The sequence below is a fragment of the Scyliorhinus canicula genome, chromosome 10 (assembly GCF_902713615.1).
Source record: "Scyliorhinus canicula chromosome 10, sScyCan1.1, whole genome shotgun sequence".
Classification (NCBI taxonomy): domain Eukaryota; kingdom Metazoa; phylum Chordata; class Chondrichthyes; order Carcharhiniformes; family Scyliorhinidae; genus Scyliorhinus; species Scyliorhinus canicula.
The window spans coordinates 190,714,928-190,734,097 of record NC_052155.1 but is presented as its reverse complement, the minus strand read 5'-3'; the positions used below and the strand labels follow the sequence as shown (position 1 = coordinate 190,734,097).

The following is a 19,170-nucleotide window of genomic DNA, read 5'->3' as shown; positions in this document are numbered from 1 at the left end:
AATACCAGTTCAGGTCTTGAGAACCTTGCATCACATCACCATCTATTGGCCAGTACTCACAACTACATCACTACAGATAACTGCTCATTCTCAGGATGGTTTCAATCCTATATGTTTCAAAGTTTAAAGATTTATTCTATAACCCATGAGTAAAATCACAGAATTTTGTTTTCATTTGTCTTTTTCTGTGAGGTTGGAAGAATTTCTTTAAAATAAATTTAGATTTAGAGTACCCAATCAGGCCAATCCACCTAGCCTGCACATCTCTGGGTTGTGGATGTGAGACCCACGTAGACACGGGGAGAATGTGCAAACTCCACACGAGCAGTGACCCTGTGCCGGGATCGAACCCGGCTCCTGGGCGCTGTGAGGCAGCAGTGCTAGTGGTTGGAATAAATAACCGGTGTCTGGAACATTGGGCCACTTCCTATTGATCATAAATTCCTTTTACATATAGATTATTCAGTAAAACTACAAACCCAATTTCGAGGTAATGAGAGCAACTTAAACAATTGATCCTATCTGCATGCCACAATTAAAAGCTTATCCTCAGCATGCAATAGATAGCAAGGCTGGTAAATCCAACCATCACCCATTCAATAACATTACCAGTGTTAAATCCCCTGACACTTAACATACTGAGCGTTACCATGAACCAGAAAGGAGCGTGATGGAATACTCTCCACATGCCTGGATGAGTGGAGCCACAGCAACTTGATTGGCACCCTATTCTCCACGTTCAACACCCACCCTCTCGCTCCACGACTGATGCACAGTGGCAGCAATGTGTACCATCTATAAGATGCACTGCAGTAACTCAACAAGGCTACTTTTCAGCACTTTCCAAAACATATGACCTCGACGACTTCGAAGGTCAAGGGCAGCAGCTGCAAGAGAAGAGACCACTTCCGAGTCAGACAGCACCCGACCTTGGGGGGTGGGTGGGTGGGTGGGTGTGTGTGTGTGTGTGTGTGTGTGTGTGTGTTGAATTGCAGCTGTTCAGAAATGTGGCTCACTACCACCTTGTCACAGGCGCTTGGGGATGGCCAATAAATGCTGGCCTGGCTAATGCGCTTTTTGGGCAGCATGGTAGCACTGTGGCTTTACAGCGCCGACCCGATGGGCTGAATGGCCTCCTTCTGCACTGTATGTCTGTATATTCTCTGTTCTGTTCTAGCCATATCCCGCAAAAATGTTTTGAAACATCACAAATGCATGAAAGTTGAGTATTGTCTGGGAGAGCAATCTATGATGCCAGGCACGAAAAGCTTTGAATAAAGAACAAAGGAATGGGCCCCCGGGCCGGCGCTCCGGGGCCCAGAGTTCTCCTCTTCCCTCCCCCTCAACCCCGGGCCGGCGCTCCGGGGCCCAGAGTACTCCCCCCCCCCCCCCCCCCCCCCCCCCTCCCCCAAAACCCTGGTCTGGTGCTCCAGGGCCCAGAGTGCCCCCCCCCCCCCCCCCCCCCTCGGCTGGCGCTCCGGAGCCCAGAGTCTCCCCCCCCCCCGGCCAGCACTCCGGGGCCCAGAGTCCCTGGGAACATGAATGACACTTGCAGATGTTTTCTTTGGCAGTTCCCAGAAAACCATTGCCTCTTCTGTCAGAGGCCTCCCTTTTCTCCATGTTTCATTTTATTTATTTATTGGCCAAAGACAATGAGGAAGATCTATGTAGAAGAGTTAGTGATGTTTCAAATATACATAATGCCAGCTGTTGAAATTATGTCCACATTCCCATGGGAATATCTCCCAGTGGGAAAATCTTTATTTCTTCCCATACCGAGTCCCACTACTAAAGTGGCGATTGAGTTGACGAGGGATGCAGCCCCTCTTATCCATTACTGAGATAGTAATCTTGCTCTCTCTACTCTGACACCAACAAGCCACGTACCTTTGACTGTACCTTTGCATATGCAGTCATTTCTGTATATCATGACAGTGGACACTAAGTGAGCTGTGAACCAACCATGTGTATTCGGGGCGGTACGGTGACACAGTGGTTAGCACTGCCACCTCACAGCGCCGAGGACCTGGGGTGGCACGGTGTCGCAGTGGTTAGCACTGCTGTCTCACAGTACCTGGGTTCAATCCTGGCCCTGGGTCACACTCTGTGTGGAGTTTGCACATTCTTCCCGTGTCTGCATGGGTCCCAAAGATGTGCAGGTGGATTGGTAACACTAAATTGCCCCTTCATTGGAAAAATTAAAAAAACATTTTTCAACCTTTGGGAGATTATAATGCGGTTTTGAACAATCTGGACTTTTGTGTTGTCATGTTAGGAGATGAGGTGCTGTGAAACTTATTTATTAAGATAAATAATGCAGTGAAATTAACAGCATGCCATTGATCAACAGGGGGAGCCATTCTACTGCACATGTGAACTAACAGAGTAAATTTACTGTTGGAAATTCTCAATTCTGGCATTCAGTGCCTCCTACATCCAAGTCCCCAATTGGTTCAAAGTTTAAAATAAATTGTCAGAGTTTACCCACCAGATAATAGCAACAATGCATAGATTAAACTCGGGTCCCGCAGAGGGCTGCCAATTTACCTGATGATGCTGCTGTGTTATTATACCAAGTAGTTCTCTGGTCCACTTTTACCTCTGACTCAGCTGAATGAATGGCTGTACAAGGGCTTTCAAAAATAATGGAAATAAAATTGAAATAACCCATAAAAATGGTCATTTGTGTATTAGAAATAATACAAGTGGTCTCGGGCATGAAGACACGATCCTACCTGAGGTTTAATTCTGGCACAATTCCCAGCAGGCGATTTGACCAGGTGCACTCCCTGATGCACAAGTGTCAATCCAGGAACCTCTACCAAAGCCACGCAGCCATGTTGGTCTGAAACATTGTAAAGTGCTCATGGTCCTTTGCTACCATAAATGGCCATAACTAGCTTTGTTTGTTTGTTTATTGTTTATTGTCACGTGTACCGAGGTACAGTGAAAAGTATTTTTCTGCAAGCAGCTCAACAGATCATTCAGTACATGGAAGAAAAGGGAATTAAACAAAATTCAAGAAAATACATAATAGGGCAACACAAGATATACAATGTAACTACATAAGCATTGACATCGGTTGAAGCATACAGGGTGTAGTGTTAATGAGGTCAGTCAATAAGAGGGTCATTTAGGAGTCTGGTGACAGTGGGGAAGAAGCTGTTTTTGAGTCTGTTCGTGCGTGTTCTCAGACTTCTGTATCTCCTGCCCGATGGAAGAAGTTGGAAAAGTGAGTAAGCCGGGTGGGAGGGATCCTTGATTATGCTGCCTGCTTTCCCCAGGCAGCGGGAGGTGTAGATGGAGTCAATGGATGGGAGGCAGGTTTGTGTGATGGACTGGGCGGTATTCACGACTCTCTGCAGTTCCTTGCGGTCCTGGGCCGAGCAGTTGCCATACCAGGCTGTGATGCAGCCCGATAGGATGCTTTCTATTCAAATTTTGTAAAAGTTGGTAAGGGTTAATTTGGACATGCCGAATTTCCTTAGTTTCCTGAGGAAGTATAGGCGCTGTTGTGCTTTCTTGGTAATGGCGTCAACGTGAGTGGACCAGGACAGATTTTTGGTGATGTGCACCCCTAGGAATTTGAAACTGCTAACCATCTCCACCTCGATGCTGACAGGGGCGTGTACAGTACTTTGCTTCCTGAAGTCGATGACCAGCTCTTTAGTTTCGCTGGCATTGAGGGAGAGATTGTTGTCGTTACACCACTCCACTAGATTCTCTATCTCCCTCCTGTATTCTGACTCGTCGCTATTCGAGATCCGGCCCACTATGGTCTTATCGTCAGCAAACTTGTACATGGAGTTGGAACCAAGTTTTGCCACGCAGTCGTGTGTGTACAGGGAGTAGAGTAGGGGGCTAAGTACGCAGCCTTGCGGGGCACCGGTATTCATTCTTACTGATTGTGGTCTGTTGGTCAGAAAATCAAAGATCCAGTTGCAGAGTGGAGAGCCAAGTCCTAGGTTTTGGAGCTTTGATATGAGCTTGGCTGGGATCATGGTGTTGAAGGCGGAGCAGTAGTCAATAAATAGGAGTCTGATGTAGGAGTCCTTGTTTTCGAGATGCTCTAGGGATGAGTGTAGGGCCAGGGAAATGGCGTCTGATGTGGACCGGTTGCGACGGTATGCGAATTGAAGTGGGTCAAGGCGTTCCGGGAGTATGGAGGTGATGCGCTTCATGATCAGCCTCTCAAAGCACTTCATTACAACTGACGTCAGGGCCACCGAGCGGTAGTCATTGAGGCACGTTGCCTGGTTCTTCTTTGGGTTGATGGTATGATGGTGGTCTTCTTGAAGCAGGTGGGGACCTCGGAGTGGAGTAGGGATAGGTTAAAGATGTCTGTGAATACCTCTGCCAGCTGGTCTGCGCAGGCTCTGAGTGCACAACCAGGGATCCCGTCCGGGCCCATCTCCTTCACTTTCAGGAAGGCCAATCTGACTTTGGAAGCTATGATGGTGGGTATGGGTGAATTATGGGCTGCTGGGGCACGCTACAGTGGATTGTTGGTTGGACCTATTTGGCTTTGAAAAACCTTTGCTTTAATTGATAGATATTTAATAAACACCACCAATAACAGCTTTAATGTTAATGAACATTCCAAGGCACTTTGCAGAAACGTACACAGCCAAAGCTGGAGTTTTTTTAGCCAAAGGGGGAGATGTTATGAGGGGTGTCTAAAAGCTTGATTACAGAGGTGGGTCTTAAAGAGGAAGATGGAGAGGCAGAGAGGGAATTCCAAGTTGTGGGCTTTAGGCATAAGCTGAGTGACCCTGGTGGAACTTAACTGAGCATCCGTGAGCAGGTTATTGCTGAGTTAGTGCTGCTTGGTTGCACTGATGATGTCTCCTGCCATCGCTTTGCTGATGATGGAGAGTAGATTGATAGGTTGGTAATTGGGTAGGATTTGTCCTGTTGTGTACAGGACACACCCAGGCAATTTTACACATTGCCAGGTAGATGCCAGTGTTGTAGCTATACTGGGACAGCTTGGCTAGGGGTACGGCAAGTCCTGGAGCACAAGTCTTCAGTACTATTGCTGGAACATTATCAGGCTTTGCAGTATCCAGTGCCTTCAACAGTTTCTCGATATCACGTGGAGTGAATCGTATTGACTGAAGACTGACATCTGTGCTGCTGGGGACCTCCGGAGTTGACCGAGATGGATCATCCACTCGGCACTTCTGGCTGCAGATTGTTGCGAATGCCTCAGCCTTGTCTTTTGCACAAATGTGCTGGGCTCCTCTAGTATTGAGGATGGAGATATTTATGGAGCCTTCGCCTCCAGGGAGTTGTTTAATTGTACCACCATTCACGGCTGGATGTGGCAGGACTACAGAACTCAGATCTGATGTGCTCATTGTGGAATGGCTTAGCTGTCTATTACTTGCTGCTTATGTTGCTTGGCACAGAAGTAGTCCTGTGTTGTAGCTTCACCAGGTTGACACCTCATTTTTTGGTTTGCCTAGCATGCTCTCCTGCACTCTTCATTGAACCAGGGATGATCCCCAGGCTTGCTGGTAATGGCAGAGTGGGGGATATCCTCGGCCATGATTATGGTTGAATAGAATTTTGCTGCTGCTAATGGTCCACTGCGCCTCATGGATGCCCAGTCTGGAGTTGCTCAATCTGTTTGAAGTCTATACCATTTAGCACGGTGGTAGCGCCACACAACACGATGGAGGGTATCCTCAATGTGAAGATGGGACTTTGTCTCCGCAAGGACTCTGCAGTGGTCACTTTTACCGATACTGTCATGGACAGATGCATCTGCAGCAGGCAGGTTGGTGAGGATGAGGTCAAGTATGCTTTTCCCTCTTGTTGGTTCCCTCACCACTTGCTGCAGTCCCAGTTTAGAAGCTATGTCCTCTGGTTGTCACCCTCTTATTGACTGACCTCATTAACACTACACCCTGTATGCTTCAACCGATGCCAATGCTTATGTAGTTACATTGTATATCTTGTGTTGCCCTATTATGTATTCTCATGTATTTTCTTTAATTTTGTTTAATTCCCTTTTCTTCCATGTACTGAATGAGCTGCTTGCAGAAAAATACTTTTCACTGTACCTCGGTACACATGACAATAAACAAATCCAATCCAACCCATGGGTGTGTCATGGGTGGGTCATGGAGTCGGAGCCATGTGATGCGGTGTTCCCGATCGCAGGAAGTAGTGCTCGACTGTGCAACCAGCTATTGAGAATGTCGGCTGCAACCAGCTTTCAGAATGCTGGCCGTTCTGCACGTGCGTGCCCCTTCAGCAGTGTGAAGGCCCGAAGCCCAGTGGCACAGAATGCCTCCCCCTGATGCCACCGCACGGACCTCGGAGCAGGTTTTAAATTTTTTTAAATGGCTGAAATCTTCCTCCCTGGAGTGGCGACAGAGAGCAGGTTATGCATGCCGCACGCTGATGTCACATGTTCTGGTCGCGAGAGAGATTGCTCCATTTTGCAGCTGCCTGCAGTGCTGGTGGGAGCTCCATGGCCTCTGGTGAACAACCTATGAAGAAGAATCTGAGAACAGGAGCAAGTCAGCATAAATATTACTTGAAAATGAAATGAAAATCGCTTATTGTCACGAGTAGGCTTCAATGAAGTTACTGTGAAAAGCCCCTAGTCGCCACATTCCGGCGCCTGTCCGGGGAGGCTGGTACGGGAATCGAACCGTGCTGCTGGCCTGCTTGGTCTGCTTTAAAAGCCAGCGATTTAGCCTGGTGAGCTAAACCAGCCCCCGAGGTGTGGGTTATTAATTGTGCCACTGCAAATCTGGATTCAACGTTCATGTGTGTTATATGCAGGGAAGCATTGGCAACTAAAAGTTTAAAATCCTCAAAACTTCAAAGATTTTTGAAAACTAAACATGGTGAGTTTGAGGACATCAGCTGAAGTAATTATCAAAAATGTAACATTAAATAACAAAGCAAGTGAGATCATGAGGACCAAGCAGGCTCACCTGTCACATTAAAGGTAAGTGAAAATGGTGGGTTGTGAAGGTTGGCCGGCGTGGGTCGCGAAGGTAGGCCAGCTGGTAAAAATGGGTCACGTGCAAAAATCTTAGGGCCCGGCCAGCTTGGTCTGTGGTGGTACTACCCAGCCACTCTTGGTGATGGACATTGAAGTCCCCCATCCAGAGCATGTTCTTTGCCTTTGTCACCCTTGGTGCTTCCTCCAAGCGGTGTTCAGCATGGAGGATTATTGATTCATCAGCTGATGGTGGCCAGTCCGTGGTAATCAGCAGGAGGTTTCCTTCCCCATGTTTAACCTGAAGCCATGAGACTTCATGTGGTCCAGAGGCGATGTTGAGGACTCCCAGGGCACCTCCCTCCTGACTTTATGCCACTGTGCCACCACCTCTACTGAGTCTGTCCTGCCGGTGAGACAGGATATACCCAGTAATGGTGATAGTGGTGTCTGGGACATTGTCTGTAAGGTATGATTTTGTGAGCATGACTGTCAGGCTGTTGCTTGACTCGTCTGTGATACTTCTCTCCTGATTTTGGCACAAGTCCCCAGATGTCAGTCAGGACTTTGCAGGGTCGACAGGGCTGGGTATGCCATTGCTGTTTCCGGTGGCTGGTTCAATACCAGGCGGTCTGTCTGGTTTTATTCCTTGTTGTGTTTTTGTAGCGGTTAAAAACAACTGAGTGGCTTGCTTGGGCCATTTCAGAGTCAACCATATTGCTGCGGATCTGGAGTCACATGTAGACCAGACCAGGTAAGGATGGCAGATTTAATTTAAAGGACAGTGAACCAGATGGGATTTTACGGCAATTGATAATGATCATAGTTAGACTTTTAATTCCAAATATTTCACTGAATTTAAATTCCATCACCTGCTGTGGAATTCGAAGCCGGGTCAGCAGATCATTACCCTGAGTCTCAGGATTACTAGTCCAGTGGCAATACCACTATGCCACCACCTCCTCAAGTAGTGCATGAGCCCAGAAATGTTGAATAATTGAGACAGTGTGGGATAAGTTGGATATAAAGAGTTTTGGAAGGCCTCGCACCCACCCTATCTCTGTGAACTGCCCAAATTTTAAATTGCTCTTCCCCCAAGTTTCCAAATATTCACCTCTGGCCTCTTGTGCATTCCCTCTGTTTTGCCCTGATGAGGAGTATATGTTTTTTTTTGTAGCCTTGAGATCTTTTGTAGTTAAACAAGTTTGTTTGTTCTTTCAGAGGTACAGAACTACTCCACTTGGCTGTTTTGCATCCAAGAAAGCTGTCTGTCTATGCTTTCTCAGGTAGTACACACTATTTTACATTTTACCTTGCTTGCATGAGACTTCTATCTTTTATCTGACAATTACATGTTATTGATTTTCTTTGAGTTTTCATGTATTCACATTGTTCTTCGATTGACTGTGTTCCTTGTAGATCTGTTCAGAAACCTGGAAATTGGTAGATTTAATTCAGAAGTTTGAATTTTGAGAACAGACTGCAATACGGTCCCATGAAACACAATATGCTATCTTAGTAAAGTCAGGCAACAAATTCATTGTAATTTCTCAGGCTCTTGAATAACCTAAACATACTTGACCTCTGATCCACATTTAGATTGCATTGTCGTTCATTAACCAAAAAATACAGGGCAGATCTCAGTGTGGAGTAATCACAATAAAGCATGAGAATAATGAATTGATTTCTTGGTACACCTAAAATATTAGAATATTACGTTTGTTTCGAGGTAGAGTAAATGCAGGGAATAGGCATAGAACATAGAAAATACAGCACAGATCAGGCCCTTTGGCCCACGATGTTGTGCCGAACTTTTGTCCTAGATTAAGAACAAATTAATCTACATCCCATCATTCTACCCTAATCCATGTACCTATCCAATAGGCGCTTGAAGGTCCCTAATGTTTCCGACTCAACTACTTCTACAGCCAGTGCATTCCATGCCCCCACTACTCTCTGGGTAAAGAACCTACCTCTGACATCCCCCCTATATCTTCCACCATTCACCTTACATTTATGTCCCCTTGTAATGGTTTGTTCTACCCGGGCAAAAAGACTCTGACTGTCTACTATATCTATTCCCCTGATCATCTTATAAACCTCTATCAAGTCGCCCCTCATCCTTCTCCGTTCTAATGAGAAAAGGCCTAGCACCCTCAACCTTTCCTCGTATGACCTACTCTCCATTCCAGGCAACATAAGGGGCTGGTTTAGCACACTGGGCTAAATATCTGGCTTTTAAAGCAGACCAAGGCAGGCCAGCAGCATGGTTCAATTCCCGTACCAGCCTCCCGAACAGGCGCCGGAATGTGGCGACTAGGGACTTTTCACAGTAACTTCATTAAAGCCTACTTGTGACAATTGTAAGCAATTTTCATTTCATTTTTCATTTCATCCTGGTAAATCTCCTCTGCACCTTTTCCAAAGCTTTCACATCCTTCCTAAAATGAGGCGACCAGAACCACACACACTACTCCAATTGTGGCCGTACCAAGGTTTTTTACAGCTGCATCATCACCCCACAGCTCTTAAATTCAATCCCTCTGCTAATAAACGCTAGCACACCATATCATTGGATAAACATATGGGTGATAAGGGAATAGTGTAGATGGGCTTCAGAGTGGTTTCACAGGTCGGCGCAACATCGAGGGCCGAAGGGCCTGTACTGCGCTGTAATGTTCTATGTTCACAGCTCTATCCACTTGAGTGGCAACTTTCAAAGATCTATGAACATAGACCCCAAGACCTCTCAGCTCCTCCACATTGCCAAGAACCCGACCGTTAACCCTGTATTCCGCATTCATATTTGTCCTTCCAAAATGGACAACCTCACACTTTTCAGGGTTAAACTCCATCTGCCACTTCTCAGCCCAGCTCTGCATCCTATCTATGTCTCTTTGCAGCCGACAAGAGCCCTCTTACCATCCACAACTCCACCAATCTTCGTTTCGTCTGCAAATTTACTGACCCACCCTTCAGCTCCCTCATCCAAGTCATTAATGAAAGTCACAAACAGCACATGTACAGTCCTTTAGCCAAGGGTGGAGCCATTTTCATGAACGAAGATGTGATTGAATGCAGGGTTTTATAGATGTAACAAGAAAAGTAAATTTGGGTGTTACATTATTACATCCAAAAACATTTCAACCCGAGTTTTCTCAATAGTTTACTCTGGGTTTTTGCTTCATGCTCCGATCATACATGTCTCTGGGCACAAATACACAAGAACTTCCACCCCAGCATCTTCCAGTATAGAGAAAGTCAAAACCTAAAGCCTTCTAATATGGTATAGAAGATGTGATTGAATTACAATACTTTGTGATAAAGATTTACTTGCCATCCAAAATATACTCTGTTCAAAAATCCAATAAAAAACATTTATATAAAAAAAAAGATTTACTTACCATCCTAATTAGTTTTATTTGTGTAATTTAAAGTGCAACATGAATCTTCTATCAAAATAACTGAATATCCAGCGTACAATCAGGTCTTGTAACCTGGTAGTGCGATTGTACGGTGAAGGGATGTGAATAAAAGTTTCACACAGTTAATAAAAAATAACTATACTTATTGAACTGTAGAAATGGAGCATAGTTGAGTTCAGTGCAGATATTTCATTACATCAGGAAGACCTGTTCAACATAAACGTGAGCTGAAAACCAAAAGTAAGTTCAATATATACGACAATGTTCCCGTTGTTGTTTCTTTAGGACTATGATACCTGGACAATGTGAAGATATTATGTCAAAGACCTTGTGACCTTCCACTCTCTATCATCAGGAACAGTAGTTTGCAGTGCTATATCCAAGGTCCTGGTAGTTGCAGGTCAAGGGTCAGCTGAGATGATCTGTAATGTGTTGGGGATTTTTGCAGGGCTGCCCAAAACTGTGGTTGAAAAAGAACAAAAACTTTAAACGTCTTCAAGAACTCGCTGAAAATGAAACTAAAGAATAGTCAGATCAAGGTGTATTCCTCTTGAAAAGTGTGTGCGTTGAAGCAGCTCAGAAGGAAAGGGAAGAAAGCTAAGAAAAGATCGAACAAAAATGTTAATTGAGCTACAGTAACAGTCTGATGAATTTGTACTGATTGTGATGAAATTTGGCTTATGCACATTGAGTCCATGTGCAATGTAAGAGCTCATGAAAGTATGCCAACCTCGTGCCATAAGCCATGATCTGATTACAATCCCATTATTATTCAAACGCCAACCAACTGGGGTGTTGGTGGGAAGGCTGGAAGTGACTTGCTTATGTAGAGATTGCTGACATGGGCTTGCTATCATTTGCATTGTGTATGTTTTTTTTTAGTCAATGGCCTGTTGCTTAAAGCCTTCCTTTTACCTTTTTATTTTTGTTGACAGGAACTATGGGTACAGTTGAACATGGAAATCAGTACCAGCTCAAACTAATGTATGAGCACAATCTTCAACGTACAGCTTGCAACCTAACGTTTGGAGGTTTTGGCGGAGTAAAAGGTAAGGATCCTTCCTGCCGTAGGAAAATGTTATCCACGTTTTCTGGATGGCTGTGAAAGTTGCACAATAATCAAAGAAATGAAAACCAGGTACTTTGTATAACAGGCTGTTTATCTCCAAGTTCAGATTTCTGCCTGGTATGGCAAATGGAAATATGTCCCTCTGTCCATGATATGAAATAAGCTGAAAAATGCATTTTGTTGAAGCTTTTTGTCTTGCACTGATCGGGACGATCAGAAGAATGCCAATGTTAGGGGAAATAACTGAGTAGGGGCAGGGCTTGGTCTCATTTGTGGGGCAGGGCTGGAGGCCATTTTGGAGGGCAGTGGGCCTACAAAATTGGCGGGTGGGGCGGTCTTGGCTGATAGGAGGGGGAGGGAGGTCGGAGACCCTCAGTACAGTGGAAAGTGCAGGGGTTGGGTGGGCCGGTGAAGAGGGCGAGCTGATGTTGTGCTGCTGAGGGTGAAAGACTACGTTAGGCTTTAGAAGTGTTGGGTGAGTCAGGTGTTTCACTTGGGCTTTGATAGCAGGGCCCGGGGGTGGGTGGATGGATAGTAATAACAGTGCAGTTGGATAAGAGATTTGGATCTCAGATGGAGAAGGTGGTGGCAGATCAAGGTGGGGTAGCTACGTTATAGTAACGGGTGCTTTGGAGGGGAGGTTGGTGGTGTTGGTTAGTGTCTATGCCCCGAATTGGGATGATGTCCGGTGTATGAAGAGGATGTTGGCGGCTATCCCGAGCCTGGATATGCATCGGTTAATTTTAGGTGGGGACCTAAACAATGTTGCATCCGACGATGGATTGATTTAAACAGCGCTTGTTGACCCCTGTGGGAGGAGCGAGCGTGTTGGCAGCGTTCCTGAAGGAGCTTTTGTATCCAGGCGGGAGGGAATATTCCTCCTTTTTGCCAGTGCTTAATGTGTACTCGAGGAATGATTTCTTTATTATGCAGAGGTCGTCATTGTTGGGGGTGAGGGAAGCGGCATACTCGGCAATCGTTATTTCAGGTCAAGCTCCGCACTTGCTGGATGTGGTCTTGGAGAAGGGGCCCTCACACAGGCTGGCGTGGAGGATGGATGTGGGGCTGCTTGTGCATCCGAGTTTTTGTGTGAGGATGGCAAAGGAGATTGAAGATTATGTGGGGTTCAATAAGAATAGGTACTCGCCGTTGGTGGCATGGGAGGCGCTGAAGGCTGTGGTAAGGGGTGAGATCATCTCATATAAGGCGCAAATGGCTATGGAGGCAAGAGAGGAGAGGCAGCGGCTGGTAGACAAAATGTTGGACATGGATGAAAGGTATGTAGAAGATCCCACTCCGGAAGTTTTGGCCAGTACAAAGGAACTGCAGGCGCGCTTTGACCTTTTGTCCACAGGCAAAGCGGTACACCAGTCGAGCTGGGCAATGAGTGTGGTGTACAAAAGGGTAAGCAGGTATCCTCGAATGTGCGGTGCTTGTTAAATGTGGTGCTGTCCCCATCAGAAGGGAGGGAGCAGGTGGTGGTGGTGGCGTTGGATGCAGAGGAGGCGTTTGAGCCAGTAGAGTGGGGTTCGTTGTTTGCGGTGTTGAAGCGGTTTGTGGCATCGGTCAAGTTGTTACATAAGGAACCAAAGGCAAGTGTTCGTACGGATAAGGTGAACCCGGGATATTTTCACCTGCATAAGCGAACAAGACAGGGGTATCCCATGTCCTCCCCCCTTTTGTTTGCGCTGGCGATTGAGCTCTTGGACATTGAGTTGAGGAGCTTGGATAAGTGGTGGGCGATAGTGAGGGGGGGGGGGGTGTTGGAGCATCGAGTCCTTGCATGCTTATGATCTTTTATTGTACATTTCCAACCGGTTCCTAAGTGGGGGATATAATGGGGCTGCTTAATCGATTTGGGGCTTTCTTGGGTATAAATTGAATTTGGAGGAGCGAATGCCTTTTGGTCTCCCAGCTGGGGATGGGGGCTGAGTCAGGGGGGGTTGCCATTTCCTGTGGCAATTACTTACTTCGGGCAAGGGGGTGCAGGTGACTCAGGATTAGGCCCGGCTCCGTAAATTGAGTTTTAAAAGCCTGGTGTGTAGGGTCAAGGCGGATTTGTTGAGGTTGGTCAGCCTCCCCCTATCGTTGGGTGGCTGAGTGCAGGCGCTAAACCGCGGTTTTCGTTTGTCGCCCTGCTCCCCGGCATAGTGTTTTTCCGGTGGTCTTGCCGGAAGCGTTTCTATGGGGGTGGAATGGTTGATTTTGTTGTTTGTCTGGGTGGGGAAGGTGGCGAGAATTTTGGAAAATGATGCTTCATGAAAGGGTGACACTCGGGCTGCTGCTTTGTTATTGGGCGGTGTTGGGATGGGTGATGTTATTCTTCGGGTTATCGTGCTGGTTGGTGGGGGGTGTCTTTTGACATTCTTTTCATTGGGGGTTGTTTTGTTTTATGTATAAAATGTTAACAACAGAATAAAAATATATTTAAAAAAAAGAATGCTGATTGGTTGGCAAGTGGACTCTGGTAAAAGTGTTACTATGGAGAATTGTAAGCTTAAGATTGTCAGTTGGGTTTGCAGTGTGGCACATTGGCTGTACTGTCAACTTCATATATTAATACATAGGGCCCTGTTCTAATACAGGTAGGGAATATACAGTGAATGGTAGAACCCTCAAGAATATTGACAGTCAGAGAGATCAAGGTGTACAGGTCCACAGGTCACTGAAAGGGGCAACACAGGTGGAGAAGGTAGTCAAGAAGGCAAAGGGCAAGCTTGCTTTCATTGGCCGGGGCATTGAGTATAAGAATTGGCAAGTCATGTTGCAGCTGTGTAGAACCTTAGTTAGGCCACACTTGGAGTATAGTGTTCAATTCTGGTCGCCACACTACCAGAAGGATGTGGAGGCTTTCGAGAGGGTGCAGAAGAGATTTACCAGGATTTTGCCCGGTATGGAGGGAATTAGCTATGAGGAGAGGTTGAATAAACTCATTTTGTTCTCACTGGAACGAAGGAGGTTGAGGGGCGACCTGTTAGAGATCTACAAAATTATGAGGGGCAAAGACAGAGTGGATGGTCAAAGACTTTTTCCCAGGGTAGCGGGGTTAATTACTAGGGGGCGTAGGTTTAAGGTGCGAGGGGCAAGGTTTAGAGTAGATGTACGAGGCAAGTTTTTTACACAGAGGGTAGTGGGTGCCTGGAACTCGCTGCCGGAGGAGGTGGTGGAAACAGGGACGATAGTGACATTTAAGGGGCATCTTGACAAATACATGAATAGGATGGGAATAGAGGGATACGGATCCCGGAAGTGTAGAAGATTTTAGTTTAGACGGGCAGCATGGTCAGCGCAGGCTTGGAGGGCCGAAGGGCCTGTTCCTGTGCTGTACTTTTCTTTGTCCTTTATTTCTTCTTTGTTTACAGACTGAAGGACCATTGACAAACATCGTGCCTATTTCAGCTGAACAAAATAATTGATTATTAAAATAAATTTAGTGGATCCAATTCTTTTTTTTTCAACTAAGGGGCAATTTAGTGTGGCTAATCCCCCTACCCTGCACATCTTTTTAGGTTGTGGGGTGAGACCCACGCAGACGCTGAGGATTTGCAAACTCCACACGGAAAAAAATCATTGGGTACTCTAAATTTATGAAAAAAAGTGTTCAGTTGAAAGAATGCAACCTAGAAATAGGGAGCTTTTCACAGAAACTGATGGAACAGGAACATGATTTAAATTTAGATTTATTGTCACGTGTACCGAGGTACAGTTAAAAGTATTATTCTGCGCACAGTCCAGGCAGATTGTTCCTTTTTTGGATGGATGCAAAGATGCCACGAGAGGAGGGCAGCACGGCAGCACAGTCGTTAGCACTGTGGCTTCAGAGCGCCAGGGTCCCGGGTTCGATTCCCGGCTGGGTCACTGTCTGTGCGGAGTCTGCACATTCTCCCCATGTCTGTGTGGGTTTCCTCCGGGTGCTCCGGTTTCCTCCCACAGTTCAAAGATGTGCAGATTAGGTGGATTGGACATGCTAAATTGCCCTTAGCATCCAAAAAGGTTAGGCGGGTCTTAAAGTGGGTCGGTGCAGACTCAATGGGCCGAATGGCCTCCTTCTGCGCTGTATGTTCTATGAGAGGCCAGACTGACAGGGTACAACTCGCATTATTCCACACTAATACAATAATCACTCCTCTCTACACTCCGCTCCCTGCAGGGTCTCCTCCCCCGAACTGCTTCCAGGTCGGGGTTTATATTCTGTGGGGAACTCCAATTAGGAGGGAGCTCTGTCCCCGAGTCACCTGAGTAGCTCAGTCTCAGGTGTGTAGGGGGGAAGTGTTACATGACCCTGTCCCTCTACGGGGTCGGAACACATCCAAACATGAAAAACATAGGACATACGATAAATACACAATGTAAATACATAGACACAGGCATCGGGTGAAGCATACGGAGTGTAGTACTACACAGTAGAGAAGATGCATGCAGAGATCAGTTCAATCCATAAAGAGGGTCATTCAAGAGTTTGATAACAGCGGGGAAGAAGCTGTTTTTGAATCCGTTATTACGTGTTGTCAGACTTCTGTTTTTTCTGCCCGAAGGAAGAACTTGGAACAGAGAATAACCCGGGTGGGAGGGATCTTTGCTTATGCTGCCCGCTTTCCCATGGTAGCGGGTGGTGTAGACTGAGTCAATGGATGGGATGCAGGTTCACGTGATGGACTGGGCTGTCCATTTCTGTAGTTTCTTATGGTCTTGGGCCGAGTAGTTGCCGTACCAGGCTGTGATGCAGCCAGATAGGATGTATCTTTAAAAATTTGTGAGAGTGAATGTGGATATGCTGAATTTCTTTAGTTTCCTGAGGAAGTATGGGTGCTGGTGTGCCTTCCTGGTTGTAGCGTTGATGTGGGTGGACCAGGACAGATTGTTGGTGATGCGCATACCTAAGAATCTGAAACTGTCAACCATCTCAGTCAGGGGTGTGTACGACACTTCGCTTCCTGAAGTCAATGACCAGCTCCTTAGTTTGTTGATGTTACACCACTCCACTCGGTTCTCTTATCTTCCTCCTGTGCTCTGACTCATCGTTGTTTGAGATCCAACCCACTACGGTCGTGTCATCGAAGGGAGATTACAGGAATGGGTCCCAAACGAAAATACAGAAAAATGCGAAAACCAGGGAGTAGGACTGAAGCAAGTTCCAAGAGCTTTTCGTGAAAGCAAATAAACAATCTGGAAAAGGTCCTGTTAAATGAAGTTAAGAGTGAGGAGCAGAAAGAGATCCCAAAAAGACAAAGCTGCAAAAAGCAGACAGAAAACGGAATAGAATTGAAAGAATCCAGAAATCCAAGATCGTTGCTCTTTCCTACGGGACTATGGGACAGTGGTGTTCGGTTGGCATGGCTGGGTACCTGAGAGACTGCATGTGACAATCCAGGGCAGAGGAGTACCGGAAGGAGAGGTTGAAAATCTGGAGGTTGATCTCCCAGGTGCCACCATGAAGGTATTGTTAAAGGGCAACACGGTGGCCTAGTGGTTAGCACAACCGCCTCACGGCGCTGAGGTCCCAGGTTCGATCCCGGCTCTGGGTCACTGTCCGTGTGGAGTTTGCACATTGTCCCCGTGTCTGCGTGGGTTTCGCCCCCACAACCCAAAAATGTGCAGAGTAGGTGGATTGGCCACACTAAATTGCCCCTTAATTGGAAAAAATAATTGGCTAATCTAAATTTATAAAAAAAAATGAAGGTATTGTTAGGATGAAGTGTATTCTAATTAATCTTTTCTTGTTTAATAAATGTTTTATTATGTTAAAAGTTATCGTGTCTTTTGACAGGGTGGAGTGGAGGTACATGTTCTGGAGAGGTTCGGTCTTGGGCCAAAATTGATTTCATTGGGCGAAGATAAAATGCTGGAAAATCTCAGCAGATTTGGCAGCATCTGTAGGGAGAGAAAAGAGCTAACGTTTCAAGTCCAATGACTCTTTGTCAAAGCTCTGACAAAGCTTTGACAAAGAGTCATCGGACTCGAAACATCAGCTCTTCTCTCTCCCTACAGATGCTGCCAGACCTGCTGAGATTTTCCAGCATTTTCTCTTTGGTTTCAGACTCCAACATCCGCAGTAATTTGCTTTTATTGATTTCATGGCTACGGTTGTTACATGGGGGCCCCCTTGGCTAGTGTTTGCCGTAATACCTTGAGCTCTGGGTCCTTTCATTTGAAAAGGGGGACGAGACAGGGGGTCCGAAATCTCCCTTCTTATTTGCGTTAGTGATTGAGCTGTTAGCCATCGCATTAAGGGCTTTGGGTGAGTGGAAGGGGATAAAGAGGGGAAGGGTGGAGCACAGGGTGTTCCCTATATACTGACGATCTGCTGCTTTGTGCCATGGACCCGGTCCCCACTCTGGGTGATATAATGGAGCCATTGAGGAACTTTGGTTCATTTTTGGGCTCCAAGTTAAATCTGGAAAAGTGAGCGTTTTCCAGTTAACCCCCTGGGGAGGGGAGCCAACTTGGGAGGGTTGCGTTTTCGCTTGATCGGCTCTAGCTTCAGGTATCTGGAAATCCAGGTGGCCTATGATTGGGTCCCTGCTTCACAAATTGAATTTCACAAGTCGGGTGGAAGAGGTTAAATCCGATCTGCAGAAATGGGGCAACCTTCCTCTGTGCCTGGATAGAGTCCAATTTATCAAAATGAATATTCTTCCAAGATTTTTTTTTCTTTCATTGTCTTCCTATTTTCCTCCGTGAATCTATTTTTGGGCGGGTCAATGATTGATTTCATCTTTTATGTGGAGCGGGCAAGACTCCCAAGGATCTGTAGGGATAGGCAGGTTGGGGGGCCCAGCATTGCCAAATTTGCTTTATTATTATTATTGGACGACCAACGCTAAGAAGGCCCTGGGATGGTGCAGTCACCCAGATTCCGAATGGGGTCTAGCCTGGGTGTGCTGGTGACAGCATCACTTCCGTTTTTTCCTGCTAGGTACTCCTTGAAACCGGTGGTCGTTTCTACTTTGAGGATTTGGAGACAATTCAGGCAGCATTTTAAGCTTGGAGCCGTGTCAAGACTGACCCCCATCTGCCCATCATTTATTTAGCCATCGAGATTGAATGCAACGTTTTGGGTGTGGGAAGGGAAGGGGCCGGAGAGATTCTGGGATCTTTGATTTGATTTGATTTGATTTATTATTGCCACGTGTATTAGTATACAGTGAAAAGTATTGTTTCTTGCATGCTATGCAGACATTGCATACTGTACAAAGGGAAGGAAGGAGAGACTACAGAATGTAATGTTACAGTCATAACTGGGATGTAGAGAAAAGATCAACTTAATACGAGGTAGGTCCATTCAAAAGCCTGATGGCAGCAGGAAAGAAGCTGTTCCTGATCTGGTACGTGAACTCAAACTTTTGTATCTTTTTCCTGATGGAAGAAGGTGGAAGAGAGTATGTCCAGGGTGCGTGGGGTCCTTAATTATGTTGGTTGCCTTTCTGAGGCAGCGGGAATTATAGATAGAGTCAATGGATAGTTTGTGTGATGGACTGGGCTGCATTCATGACCTTTTGTAGTTTCCTGCGGTCTTGGGCAGAGCAGGAACCATACCAAGCTGTGATACAACCAGAAAGAATGCTTTCTGTGGTGCATCTGTAAAGTTCATGAGAGTCGTAGCTGGCATGCCAAATTTCCTTAGTCTTCTGAGGAAGTAGAGTCGTTGGTTTGCTTTCTTAACTATATTGTCGGCATGGGTTGACTAGGACAGGCTGTTGGTAATCTGGACACCT

The 19,170-nt window shown here is 46.1% G+C and overlaps 1 protein-coding gene across 5 annotated transcripts in view; it reads left to right on the top strand.

The window, feature by feature from the left end:
• The window catches only part of bbs9 (Bardet-Biedl syndrome 9), a 537,991-nt gene that overhangs the window by 21,577 nt on the left and 497,244 nt on the right, over positions 1–19,170 (top strand). For all 5 annotated transcript variants that reach the window (XM_038810386.1, XM_038810382.1, XM_038810384.1 and 2 more), the window contains exons 4-5: positions 8,183–8,247; positions 11,322–11,435. In XM_038810386.1, coding sequence (XP_038666314.1) covers positions 8,183–8,247; positions 11,322–11,435 — 179 coding nt within the window. The remainder of the gene's footprint in view (positions 1–8,182; positions 8,248–11,321; positions 11,436–19,170) is intronic.